At 39.5% G+C, this 14,621-nt stretch overlaps 1 protein-coding gene across 3 annotated transcripts in view; it reads left to right on the top strand.

Annotated features, from left to right (window-relative positions):
• LOC144260769 (sodium channel protein type 5 subunit alpha-like) overlaps positions 1 to 14,621 on the top strand; it is a 263,536-nt gene that overhangs the window by 19,291 nt on the left and 229,624 nt on the right. For all 3 annotated transcript variants that reach the window (XM_077809502.1, XM_077809501.1, XM_077809503.1), the window contains exons 3-5: positions 519 to 608; positions 4,887 to 5,015; positions 10,835 to 10,926. In XM_077809502.1, the coding sequence (XP_077665628.1) occupies positions 519 to 608; positions 4,887 to 5,015; positions 10,835 to 10,926 (311 nt within the window). The remainder of the gene's footprint in view (positions 1 to 518; positions 609 to 4,886; positions 5,016 to 10,834; positions 10,927 to 14,621) is intronic.

The following is a 14,621-nucleotide window of genomic DNA, read 5'->3' as shown; positions in this document are numbered from 1 at the left end:
AATACGTGATTTTCAGGCAGTTTTCCTACCCAATCTCTCCCTGTATATTATTGTCTACTGATAGTTTCTTCTTTGTTTCAAGGTACAGTATAAAGTACTGAGACAGAATTATCAGATGAGTGGTTTCCCTTTTATAGTTTAAAATGCATAAATGCTCCTGTCATACTGAGGCTCACACCTAAGCACACTGTCACAAAATCCAAACCTGCACATGATTATATGTTTTGGGTGTTGTATTCACTGAATGATGCACAGTTGCTGCATCCATTTTACTGTACAAAATATGCATAAAAGGTGTAGGTAATGACAAAAGCAGGGTAGACCCCGCAGATTTTACTGTGATTAGGGTCCAGGTATTCCTTCATGTATAATTGCACACAACTTCTATGTGTTGATGTTTACGCATGCTACAAAATATGAATGAGTCATCAGATCAAATGTGCGGTGCTTGAAAAAATTAGGGTCTTTTTATGAGGTCTCTTTACACAGTCACATTTTTCCTTAACGCATATATTTACATTGTTCAGTATGTTTATTATGTGCACTATTTTAACCAACTGTGTGTTCATGGCACAATCGGAGGTTCAATCATGGAATAAATATGTTGAGTAAGTATCTCTGCAGAGCTGTATATGCCTTACCTTTAGCTCTTCTATGCTTTCTTTCATTGTAGTCTTCTCATTTTGTTTGCTGTTATCTAATTTTTTCCATTAATATTGATTTCTGTGCAATATTTGTCCTGACAAAATGTTTTGCCAGGTATTTCTCGCCTCTGAAAACTCCCTTAGAAAGTAAGTTAACAATTTTCAGTCTACCAAACTCATACTTTTTTGCTAAATGCACCTGCTATGCTACATCTGAATGGAATCATGTTATGATTGGAGCTCCATTTAAAATTGGCCTGCCTTCCTGAGTTTCCATGTAAGGGATTCAGAAGCTGGATACAGTAGACTATATTACTGGACTTCTAATTGAATGATTTCAGAAAATACTTACAGAACACACTTGGGTCAAACCTAAAGGCGTAATCCAAAGCCTATTAACATCAATGCAATCTTCTATTGATGTCAGTGGGCTTTGGCCCAGGGCCATAATAAAAAGAGCTATGGTACATACAAATAATTTCTAGATATATTTTTCTGAGAAACCACCAAACCTTTGGAATTCTCTGTGGGGTGGTCTGAATTTCTCAGATGGTCAGAGCTCTCATTAAACCCTCAGAGCTTTAACTGACAGTTTCCTGTTTGTTTGTTTTTTAAAAAGCTAGCTTTAAAGTTAAGTCTGGTAAGTTTGCATTTCTGTAAGTTGTCTCAAAATGTTCCTTATGGAAATAGATACTAGATGCACAAGCTAATCAACATATAGTACATTAAACAATTACTTTGGCTCATTGAACCAATTAGAACAGACTTTTTATTTTTGTCTGACATATGATAAACACAGCCATCTGCTGTTCTCTAGCCTGGTGGCTGGTCTAGTCAGGGCCTTAGGGAGAGACAGCAAAGTGCCCTTCTCTTCTTTAGGCTTCCCAAGATCATGCAAGGCACATCTTCTAGAAAAAGAATTGCTTACAGAAATTACTAACTTTAAGCCAGCTCTGAACCTAACAGCTGATTTGATCATCATAACATCCTAATATCAGGATGCATCATGTAATTCAGTATGAGTATACTACCTTACAGCTATGTCTGTGGCTTTCTTCCATACCTCTTTCCCCATGTTGTCTTTTTCCTATTGGAAATTGTTACAAAGTACAGTACCCATCATGTATTTGACTGAAATATGGACATCACATGGATGCATGAGTCAGGCTACAGGTCTGTACTTCGGAATTTGAATGTTCTAGAGGGAAAAATTAAAGCACTGGACACTTCCTTCAGTGAGTAAAATGTAAATGTCTTTAGTGCACCAAATAGCCTGTTCAACAAATCATAGTCCAGAACAGAAGCATTCATTGATCATGCAGCATGAAATGAATCCTTCCCTTTTCTTTTCATAAAAAAATACCTCTCAGTCTTTCCTCCTCAAATTCAAAGCACAAACTCAAAGGTAGCTAATTTTGAAGACCAGAATGACCCGATGAACTTTAATTTAAGAATTATTTGTAAAATTAGACTACTAATATATTTTGAAAAGCCAAAATCAATCTGTTTTGCCTTGTTGTCTCAGTGAGGATGCAGAACCCCACAATGAATAAGAGAGTGGTGTTCTGTACATATGTTATAAAGCACCACTTAAAAAGAAGTGGAATAAACACTTACATTTTGAAAAAAAGAAATGGATTTAACTTGGCCCCAAAAGATCATTTAGCAGAGTGGCTTCTGTTGTCATAAAAACTCTTCAATTGCTGAAGGACCTCCTCCACATCTATTCAGAATTAGACAATGACTGTGAAATCAATGAAACCATCTGACATGTTGAATAAAGGGAAAGATCTTTATCATTTTAACGAGCGTATGCACAGCAAAGTTATTTTTTAATTCTTTGTGTATGTTTTCACATTTATTAATGAAAACATGTGCTTAAAGAGCCCCTGTCAATTGCTTGGCCTGTATTTTGGATACCAGAAGCAGGACCAAATCTAGAAGCCATGAAGATCTCAGTAAAAGATACACTGTCCCAGTGGGAGCTCTGAGAGGATTCCACTCCCAAGACTGCAGGGAGGCTCACAGAGACAGTGGGCCTGCTAGCTCACTCACACCATTAGAGGGGAGGGGTGCTGAAGCAATTTATATAGTGGGGGTACTGAGAGCCATTGAATCAAAATGGAAACCACTTCAAACCAGAGGTGCGGCAACACCTCTAGTTCCAGCACCTATGTTATAGGGTGTCTCGAACACTCATGTAGTGTCCGACTGAGCTCTGCTGGCTGGTGTGGAGGGAGAACAGGGCCACTGACTCTTCAGTAGCTAGCACCTACAAGGGCCCTGAGACGGGCTTTAATTGTGCCCAGCTGCAGAACAAAGGGCACGGCTACAAGAAGACTTTGCAACCTGCCTCCCTCTTAGTGCACTCATGAAACAGCTGGGCACAATCTGCTACACCACCTATTCTTGCAAAACACCAAACCAAACTGTGGTATTTGTGTGTTCATGCAATTTTATATGGTGACGTTTCCATTCTACAGATTATGAGCACTGGGGTAAAATCTTGACGCTATTGAAGTCACTTGCAAAGCTCCCATTGACTTTAATGGAACCAGGATTTCACCCTGAGGGCCTGAGCCAACACCCATTAGTCAAGTCATGACTCCTGACTTCAGTGGATTTGGGATAAGGTGCTATGTGCCCACATGTGAGCTGGCATTAATGGACCATGAATGTATTTAGTACGCAAAGACTAGACACTGACATGACCAGACAGAGAATCCGCAATCTGGGGAATGAAAATTACATACAAACTGCTATTTCCAGTGAAGAGACCCATGTGGTAGCATATGAGTTCTGAGGATTTTTTGTGTATGCACCATTTTTTTAGATGCGGGCAGACCTACAAAAATCAGAATGAGAATTCTGCCTGGTTATCAAATGCATCTTCTCTTCATCAGAGGAGTTTAAAAATAAGAGGCCAATGAGGCAGGTGGTAGGGAGGATTGTTGGTGGTGTGTTTTTAAAAATTACTATTTATTATTATCTGAGGCATGTGTGTGTTAATTTGGGGCATCTCTCTAACACTCACCGATTGGAAAAAATGAGACAGTCCAGTCTGAGATGGTTTTGTCATGTAAAGCACAGTCCTGACAACCAGGTGGGCAAAACAATCCAACAGATCAAGACAGGAAAAAGGAAAAAGACACAGAGACAGGCACAGGATCCCATAAACACATAACAAAGAGATGGTCCCTGCCCTAAAGAGTTTACAATCTATGTTTTTTTACTGGTGTTATTAAAAATCCATTTCTTTTTGAAGTACTAGAGCTATATAATTACATTTCTTTATTAGAAATGGTCCTGAGGGGAAATCCCCAGACCTGACTAATCATAGGGTGAAACCCTGGCTCCACTGAAGTCTATGAGGCCAGGATTTCACCCATGAACTCTACTGGGTGAAATACAATCCAGCTCTGAATCTTGTAGCTCAGGTCCCTGGCTACTGTCCATACAGAATGTGCTCAGTTTTGTTCCAAATATATTTATTGCAAAGGATAATTCATGGAATATTTCGATCCATTTTGTCATTCACAGTGAAGAAGCTGTTGGTAGTACACAACTTACTGTAGTAAATAAAAACACACTGCTGCCCCCTTTCTAAATTCCAGCAGGTCCAAATCATTACGTATAATACCTATTTTCAGTTAGGGCATTACATTGCTATTTAGCGCTCATGGGTGGTGTTATTTACCACAGACAGTGAAACATCAGGAACTTTGCAGTTGGGAATATGTTTCTTTGTAATGCATAAGGTGAAGCTGAACCATTATTTAATCTATTGAACATTGATATGGTCTGGATAGAAAGAGATGAGAGGTATGAATAGAATTTTTCACTTAAATGTGAGCTATAACAAGGAATGCTACATAATCCATTCCTTTCCCATTGACTGTGGCAGGCGTGCTTCAGAGTCCAGTAATGTAGTGTTCTAGATAGTTTTCATGCCTCACTCAATGACTGCAGATTCATCAAGATACGCTGCAATGAAGCCTGCATTCATTGTAAAGCTGTCACATGTGCTTCCCCACTTCTCATGTGCTCCCTGGGTCCACACATGAAGCAGCTCACGAAGGGCCTGATGGCACAGCCACTACTCATATGAGTAATCCTATTGTAATGAGTTGGAATTTCTCATCTGAGTAGGTCTGGGCCCAGAGTGAATAAGCTGAGTGTGCCTCAACTCCTTCTCCATTAACTGCTAATGCTCTTGATTTTCTTGGACACTTTACTCCCCAGGTACACTTTTACTGGCATTTACACTTTTGAATCATTGATAAAAATATTGGCAAGAGGATTTTGTATGACAGAATTCACCTTCCTTCGAGATCCATGGAATTGGCTGGATTTCAGTGTCATTGTTATGGCGTAAGTAGCACTCCATTGTTCTTTTTCAAGAGTGTGACATGCAGTGTAACTACTATTCACCTGTTCTTTTTAGTAACTGTTGTTCACCAATGTACTAGCACAATACTTCAGCTGCAACAAATCTCTATGGAATTGTTTGAGTGGTTTTAGAACAGGGAACTAGGAGCCAAGGTTCCTAGGTTCCAGTACAGATTTTGGCAGCTTGCTGGGTGATCTCGGGCAAGTTGTTTAACCTCTCTGTGCCTCCGTTTATCTATCTGTAAATTGGTTATAATAATACGTGCCTACTTAAGTGGTTTTATGAGACTTAATTAATTCATGTTGGTAGGGTGCGGTAAGATTCTTGGATGGAAAGTGTTATGAGAATGCAAGTGATGAAATACATAAATGCATCTGTTTAGTGATAACTGTATTGCAATAAAAATTGAAATGCTTTCTGCTTTGTAATACTTCCATCCCTGACACATGCTGCAGAGGTAGCTCTGATGTTTGTTATGACTGTCTCCCTTTTGTACACAGAAAATAGTAACTAGTATGCCTAATAGGGATTGTTAACAATAAATAACACATTTTCATTAGTAGTTACCTAAAATAAAATAAAAATCCTGTAAAAATCTCACCCGACCCCCAATAACACACCAGAAGCCAGCAAGATAATAACACAATTAAAAAGGAAATAAGAAGTTATTTTCCCTGAAAGATGCCGCTTTACTGTTCTGGCATATGTAGCGTGGGGAAGTGCTCAGGAATCTCTGGCCCACAATGGACATGGCATTGAGAGGAGGTTGGAACATAGCAAAGTTTCAGGATTTGCAATGCTCTCAGGCAATTCTTTTGGTCACCAAGCTAGACTGAGCTGACAAACCCCTTTTCCCCCCTGTAACTTAACCAATACCTTTTCTACGGGGGATTTAGGTATAAACTTCTGTGTTTTTTGAAGCTAAACAGAAGCTTGTTGCATATACTGGGAACAAGGTCCTCTTGCTCCCACTCCATGCTTGAGTGCCCTCTGCGTTGTAAGTCCAGTCTATTTTGGGTTCTGGCAATGCAAAGGAGCTGATGAGCAGATGGATCTGTCCAGCCAAGAATATCGCTGGTCTGGGGGAGCTCTCAGCTGACACAGAGTCACTCATGTCTGACTCTGTGCCCACCTCACCATCCGGCTCCAGCGTAGGCAGTGTGTGTGGTCAGAATGCGGTGAGTTCCACCAGTCCCCAGCTGGAACGTGGACCCTTGAGACTGGGCCCGTGCAGATCATCTCAGAGAGTCAGAACCCACCAATTAGTTCCTTGATACACTCCCCCATCCTGCTCCAAGTAGATCTCAGTGAGCAGGAGAATCTGGGCCATCGATTTCAGTGGAATTACACCAGCATAAACCTGGAGTGATGCTCTGGGGAATCAGCCACATACTGTATTTTGCAATATAGAATACACTGTGTTTATTTTGTCAATATATTATTTTCTCTCTTCTTCTCTACTTCCCCAACCTCTTTCCACTCTTGGTATCTCTGTATTTTCTCTCTCCCCCCCCGACCCTACCCCCCGTTTTCTGCTACATTTTTCTGCTGTTTTTTTCCCTATTGAATTTTTGTTCTCGCTGTTTCCTTTCTCCTCCGTTGTTTAAAGTCTCCTTCCATCAGAATGCAAATTTGATATTGATATTTGATATTTGAGCTGAACTCCTGAGTCATCATATTTGAGTGGATCCAAAATTAGGTAAAATGTGTCCATCCAGCCCTGGTCCAGGCACAGCTATGCGTCATTGAAGTTAGTTGCAAAAGTCTTATGGGGGCAGGTTTGGGATGTAAGTTTCTACTAATATTGCTCAATATTAAGAACAATATTTAGAGGTGTAAAATAATTACCATTATTTTCTATAAAAATACTCCCATTGACTTAGTGATCTTTGGCTCACGCCTAGTATTAAAATGGCCAGATTCTGACTCCAAATGCATCTGATGAAGTGAGCTGTAGCTCACGAAAGCTTATGCTCAAATAAATTTGTTAGTCTCTAAGGTGCCACAAGTACTCCTTTTCTTTTTGAGAATACAGACTAATACACCCGCTACTCTGAAACCTGAGATTCTGACTCTGTAATCCTGAGTTACTCTGGATTTAGCTGAAATCAGCATCTGGGTATGCCTATGATAAGCATTTTAAAATGGCGCACCGAATAAGAGGCCCTTTTGGGGGCCAACCCCATGTTAGTTGTCTTTTTGCATCAGTTTAAGTTAAATATGTTCCCCCTGCAGTGCTCTGTGTGATCCTTCTTTATTGCATTTAAAAGTGGAGTGGAAGAATGCACAGGGGAGGAGTGGTACAGTTCTGCCATCCCCTTCACAGGCATGGAATGTCAGGAAGTAGCACAAGCAGGGGAGTGTAGTTCCATTGTCCGTGAGGTGGTGGATGGGGCAAGGAGCTCATGTAGGAGTCTCCAACTCTGGCATATTGTGGAGCTGTGTCATTCAGCAGCTCCCTCTCCTCTAGTGGACAAAGGACTTTGAGGGTGGGTAAGAGTGGACCAGGAGAGAAGAACGGTAAGAATGGTGGGCCTGCCATGATGCAGCAGCTACCTAGCCTTGAGGCTGCAAAGTGACTGACTGTACATCTGCTTGCACCACTGCTTCTCAGCTGAGCGGGGAAGGGGGTGATATTCTATTCTCACACTGCATCACAGAACTACTTGGACTGGGTGAAATTCACTCCTGTGCAGAGAGGGCCAGCACAGAACTTGTGCCCCACTTAGCTTACCTGGGACTTAAGCAGATCACAGGCCTTTTGCTGGCTCTGGTGCAGTAGGATGAATTTCACCTACTGTGTGAAGAAAGTCCCCATAGAGCCTATGGGACTTTCCCTCTTTGTGATACTGTGCGTGTGTTTTAGTTCTTGCAGTGCTATGAAAACAATTTGGGGTCCAATTCTCCTGCCAGTGGCTTTGTAGCACCCACACAGAAGGCCCCATTGTGCTACAGAGTATGTTCTCCAGCATCGTAAAGATGCCATATTACCTGTGCACTGTAAATGCAGTCCTTGGGTTTCCTGGGACACTTCTTGCTGGGGCAGAAACAAAGCCCAGGATAGGGCAGTTGCTGGCTTCAGCTACACAGAGTAGTAGAAAGTTTTGTTACCTCATATCTGTATATAGTGCCTGCTCATAATAAAGAGTGATCTTGAAACCGGTCTGCTTGTCAGTAAGATAGTACACCCTTTGGCAAGAGAATAGGCCCCAGTATTTTGCTCCTAGGCTGCATGCCAAATTACTGTCCAAATGATTTTTTTAATCACTTAAGGTCCCCTAAAATAGAGGGTCTGCAGAGAAAAACAAACACGGACAAACAAAATTATTTCAATAACTGGATGCTTCAGAATCAGCTTATACTCCTGTTGCTGCCTATTCTAAGCCATTCTGTATTAACATATTTTAACCAAATGTGTTTTTGACAGAATTGAGGGGTTCAGTTATTGAGAAGGGCTGGAATGGATTAGAAGCAATTTTATTCTCCTCCAGCAGCAAACAGTTCTTCAGGCACTCTTGTAGCAGTGAGAGAGTTAAAATTGGTTGCAAGACAATCTGAAAGTTATGAATCCTGTTTTCCAAGTATATTTAACAGCAGACAGTGAGAGGTGTTGGATATTGGGCGCTATTCTGACATGATTTGTATCTTACATAAACGCAATTTGCAAATCATTAAAACCAGAATTGTATTGAATCTCAGGTAGCTCTACAGTCTTGTTTGCTTACAGTTGGTGTGATGCTATCGGTAGTTCTGCCTATGCACCTGGAAGCATGAGCAGTGAATAGAGTGTATGGATTTGTAAAGGGACGGAGAGTGCTGAAATATGTGACGTTCTATCCCAGACAAATTCATGGGTGTAAAGCTTTGATGTGCACAGCCAATATATATAATGTTGGTCTGAGTTAACTGAACAGCTATCAGGAGATAAAGTTGTTTTGTTAGCAGATGTTATTGTACAAGTCCCATAGTTTCTTTTAGTTATTGGATCATTACTGTGTAATAATACTATCTCCCATCCTGAGCATATAATGGAACTAGTTGTATACATTATAGATACAGACAGCATCTTCTAGTGCAATAGAACAGTAAGCATTGCAAAATGTACACAGAGTCTGTTTTCCATATCACACAGGAGCATACAATATACAGTACTACAGTGTAGTCCTGTGCACTCACTGGGATTGCTCTTCAGTTTTTAAATGCCATACTGTGAACAAAAGGCAATATCACTTGTATCGTTTGGTTATATGTTAATCTACAGATTATTAATATGCTTTTACAAATCCGCAGTGAGCAAAACCACATCCACGTTCCATTGATCACTTATAATTTCCGGACATATGGGGAGCTGAATTACACACAGTTAGAATGAAACTCAAACCAACATGAAGGCTCTACCACTGGGGATGGAATAGCAGCTGGAGAATGAAGTTTTCACACCCCCTCCTGCTGAAAGGGGGGTTTTGGTGTTAGCCCTCATTCAGATGGAACAGAGAGCTATTGAGGGTGGGCTAAAGGAGGAGCTACTGATTAGGCAAATCTGTTTGCTCAAACTCTCCCATGAGACTCTGGAGAAGAGAACCAATGTTGCTATTGCAGGTCATAATCTGGATTAGCAGGTGTGGAGAGGCTTCTCTGTAACCCTCCAGAGGTATCTGCACAAAACCCAGTGAGCTGCATCCTTGAAACCCAAACTCCACTGGATAGAGGATCTGCAGAAACTAAAATATGCAAAGATAATTTCCCATAACATGCTAGAACCCAAGAGGTTAGCAGGTGAGATGGTGGACATGCTGCATACACTACGCTAGGTTGGAGGAAATAGCTTGTGAAACAATCCCAAATCAGAGTTCTCCAATTAGTTACCCTAGTGGTAGCATTTACACTCACATTTTACCTCACTTTATATGAGTATCAGTGAGAACATGATGTGCAAGGTTGTAGAGTGTCAGGACCACTATTTTTAATGAGAAATGCATTACCACAGGATTGAAAGTATAGTCCTCACTTCAAATCTGTCTTCTGCAATTGTAGGCAATAAATACATACTTTTTTCATCATCTCTCAAAGCTCACATCAGTTGTGCAATGTACCAAAGCAATATATGAGAAATAATCCCATGGAATTATTTTCGCTGATATTTTCTCTTGTATTATATGTGATTTAATCTGTTATGTCCATATGACAGGGAATATTGTAGACTTAAATTCCCTATCATAGTTTTAAAGATTATTTTCCTGTTCTTTTTTTAAAGTTTTAAATAATTCCTGGGGGGATTAAAATTGAAACAAGATGGTATAATATGTATAATATGCACTGCTGAGCACTATTATAACCAACTCCTATGTATAGTTTTAAAGAAAGCTATGCCTAATTCGTAAGATTTATGATGTAGGGAACATTTACATCCTGTACGATATGATATACTTAGGAAGAATGGCAAATAAGAACAGCCTTATAAAGTGGGTGTACTGTTCATTCAGATGCATTCATTCTTACAAGTGAATGCACTGTTCATTCAATCCAATAGCATGCTCTACTGTATAATTCCAAATAACTGTGATTTAATTCTACAGGTATGTAGGAGAATTTGTGAAACTAGTCAGTGTTACACCTCTTCGGACTTTCAGGGTATTGAGAGCTTTTAAAACTATTTCAGTAATCCCAGGTAAGAAGCCCTGATCCTTGCATTTTGGCTCTCAGCTACAAGTGATTCTCTCTCTGTCTCTCCTTGTCCCCTTGACTGTTGTTTTTTGCTGGCGTTTTGTCATTGTCTGTGTGTGACTTTCCCTTGTTACAGATACATAACTGAATTTGTGGACCTGGGCAATGTCTCAGCCTTACGAACGTTCAGAGTACTTCGGGCGCTGAAAACAATCTCAGTCATTTCAGGTGAAAATCAGGTTAAACACTCAGGCTGCAGTTAAAGCCTACATGCCATTTCCAGGAGCAAATACAGTGAATAAAAATGACTTAATACAATAGATACTGATTGGGAATGGATGAATGTAGGGAATGTGACCTGTCAATAGAAGACGTTTTTCATATGTTTTTTAATACTGACAAAGCTCACTAAAACGAGTACTACTGTATAATAAGCTTTTGTATACAGTGTATCATCTATCATATCCAAAAAGTACTCATTCACGAACCATATGAAAATGGCAATGAAGTTTCATTAACATCTTCAGATGTTTATATTAAAAATGAAAGAATAAATGATGACCTCAAAAATATTTATTAGAACTTCCAAGTGCCTCTGCAGACAAGTCAAAGTTTGTGCTAAAAATTGAACTCATTTTGTGGCTGGAAACATAGGTGCCTTAATTCTTCTGGTGCTCTCTTGTTTACATTGGATAGCAACCCTGGCTGAAATTCTGGCCCTGTTGAAGTCAGTGGGAATTTTGGCATTGATTTCAGTGGAGTCAGGATTCTCCCAATTGATTTTTCACATTTTCAATGAAACAATCCCAAAGAGAGTCAGTGTTTTGACACAGTTCCATTAGTGAATTAACCCTTTTCCCCACAGCGTTGTTTTAATCAAACTATTTGATCCCATTTATAGCGGTTATTACTGTGATTAATAATAGTTTCAAATTAGTGATTTATTCAGAGATGAGCCCATTTCAAGCTAGCTCCATGAAAATACATTCTTGCCAAGTGTTATCTATGGACAGGTCTCATTCAGCCTCAGTGTTTAAAATATACAACCTGCATGGCAAGGTAGAGAAGATAGCAAAATCCGTGCATGGTAGATCCTGTTGATGATTATCCTGAACAGATGTTGGCAATTACATGTCAAATATATTTGAAAAATTAAGAAGACTGCTCAAAATCTCAAGCACAGTCATTTAAGTGTAGTGAAATTTTTCAACCCAGTACATTGTAAACACTTGCACTATGACATTAAAATCAAACAAATGACCTAGTGTAAGTATGTATGGTCATGCATGTTTTCAGCTATGATAACTAACAGCCACACAGAGCTTAAAATTTAGGCATAAATACTGTGGTTAGGATGCACACGTTTTAAGAACACACCTTGTACAATTAGAGCCAGATTCTGCAGATCTTACTCATGCTGAGTAGTGCCTAACTCCAGTATTAGTGTCATTAAAGTCAGTGGAGCTACTTGCAAAGTAAGATAATACTCAGTGTGAGGAAAGGTGGCAACATCTGGCCTTTAATGAGTAGTTTAAGAGGTCTGAAGCTTCTGAAAACCTGTAAAAAGAAAAGGAGTACTTGTGGCACCTTTAGAGACTAACAAATTTATTTGAGCATAAGCTTTTGTGAGCTACAGCTCACTTCATTGGATGTAGCTCACAAAAGCTTATGCTCAAATAAATGTGTTAGTCTCTAAGGTGCCCACAAGTACTCCTTTTCTTTTTGCAAATACAGACTAACACGGCTGCTTCTCTGAAACCTGAAAACCTGTAGCATTTCTGTTTTGTATTTTATTTGTCATCCTGGAAGGGAAAACCCAAACTAGCAGAAAAGTTTTAAGATCTTTTACAACTAGGGTGTTCACTGTGAAAATGTTTCTGCTGGGGAACGCTGTGGTTTAACTGCAAGCCGAGCTCCATGATTTACAGATCACATAAGGCAGTAATAGCTAAACAAAAAAAAAAAAAACTACCAACAGAAGAGCTCTGTCTCTTTTGCCAGTAATTTGAAGACTAACCTGGAAGGACAGTCACCACCACAGCATGCCTTTCAGTTTCCATTTTGTCTTCAATCCTGAACCTCTTCAGAGCAGAGCAATTTTGCTGAGTTATGTGTGGTAATTCTGTGACATTTTAAGAAATCAGAAATTATGCTTGAAGCTTGTTTGGACTTCAGACAATAAATAGTAGCTGTTTTGTAATGAGAAGAGGGAGAGTACAAGATATTATTTAAAATACACCCAAACCTTTGTGTAGTATTAAATGCCTGATTGAGCCATTTGTTGGTGAAAGAAGATACCAAATATAATTTGCTAGTGCAATACACAGTAGCACATGTTCTGTCATTTCACCCTCTGGATGTAGACTCAGCTAACTTTCTTATAACTATTTTTAATATCGTGATACTAAGGGCCAAATACTTTGCTGACATAACTCCATGGAGTTTTTCTAGCAGGGAATTTGGCCCTTGGATTTTACCATCAAGATTAACTGTGTTTTGAGCATGTAAAATTACTCAAATGGAGGGATATGAATGATTGGGCATCTATTTAATTGCTAGTAAAACAGAGATAAATGAGAGCTCTCATGCTAGTAGATAATTTCAGGTGAGTTATCCTTTTTAAAGGAATATTTAGGTATTCTTATAAGTCTTTTTTGGAGCTCAGCTTGGTTCTTTAATAATAATACAGGATTTTGCTGAGATGAAATATTACCACACAGTTGATTTTAAAATGAAAAATGATGAACAGTAATATCTTAAATGCCATTCTTGGGCTGCATTGTATTTTTGATGCCTTTGTTATTTCTCAGATAAGGAGGGTGATTGCTGGAATTCACTCTCTTTTGCAAAGACCTGAGGTGATTTCCAATCACACTTTTGCATCATCTGGTTATTTATTTACGGAAATACCTGAAATTTGTGAGCTTGGGGAAATTGCTTTTTTGAACTAATGGGCCAGATTCTGAGCTGATGTAAGGCTTCCACCCAGCAAAGTGCTCAGGTGCTGATTTTCAGAAATACTCAGCATTAGCTTAACTCTGCTTTACTGAAACAATGACAGTTTTACCATTGACTTCAGTGGGAGCAGTTAGATTAATGCTTAGTGCTATTGAAAATCACACCCTTAAGTATGTGCCTAACTGGAGTAGACCCACTGAAGTCAAAGGATCCATTGAGTTCAATCATCTTTTCATTAGATTTCAGTAATATTATGCCATTTACATTTACACTTGCTGAGAATCTGGCCCAATCAGTCTACATTAAGTACATTCAAGTGCCATTTAAAAAAAAAAATCCTTGTCTCTGATTTGCTCATATATATCCATCAACTTCAGATGCCTTACTTGGGAATAAAGCCCCTTAATGTAGGTCATTTTATTTGTTAATTAGAACTTTGGATCTCACTTATAGTCATGGCAATTTAATTTTAAAAGGACTCCTAAAATTCTTGAGCCAGCCCACTGGACAACTCAATAGCACCCATCAATGCCCCATGTTGGGCCTGATCTAAATCTCACTGAAGTCAATGGAAATCTTTCCATCAACTGCAATGGACTTCATATCATACTTTATGTGCAGAGAAATCCCCCCCAGTCATTGATAATAACTAATAAATAAAATAAATTAAATTATTCATTGAAAATGGCCAATCTCAGGCTGTGGAACACTGTCAGCAGGAGCAAGCTTCATTAGCAGGAGCCCTCAGCTTCCGAGGATGAACAGCAGAGCCTACAGTACAAACACTGGCAACTGGAGCATCTCAGCTTCTATGTTGGGATGTGAAGGAGAGGTAGTGTCAGAGATAAATAAGTTCAAGGCCTTTGGGGCCTGATCCAGCTCCTATTGAAGTTAGCATGAGTCTTTCATTGACTTTGGGAATTGGATAGGGTCCTTAAAGACTGTAAAAAACACTTTGGTTGTCA

The sequence above is a fragment of the Eretmochelys imbricata genome, chromosome 2 (assembly GCF_965152235.1).
Source record: "Eretmochelys imbricata isolate rEreImb1 chromosome 2, rEreImb1.hap1, whole genome shotgun sequence".
Lineage (NCBI taxonomy): Eukaryota > Metazoa > Chordata > Testudines > Cheloniidae > Eretmochelys > Eretmochelys imbricata.
The sequence above is the reverse complement of the archived record's forward strand: the minus strand, read 5'-3'. Positions and strand labels throughout refer to the sequence as shown.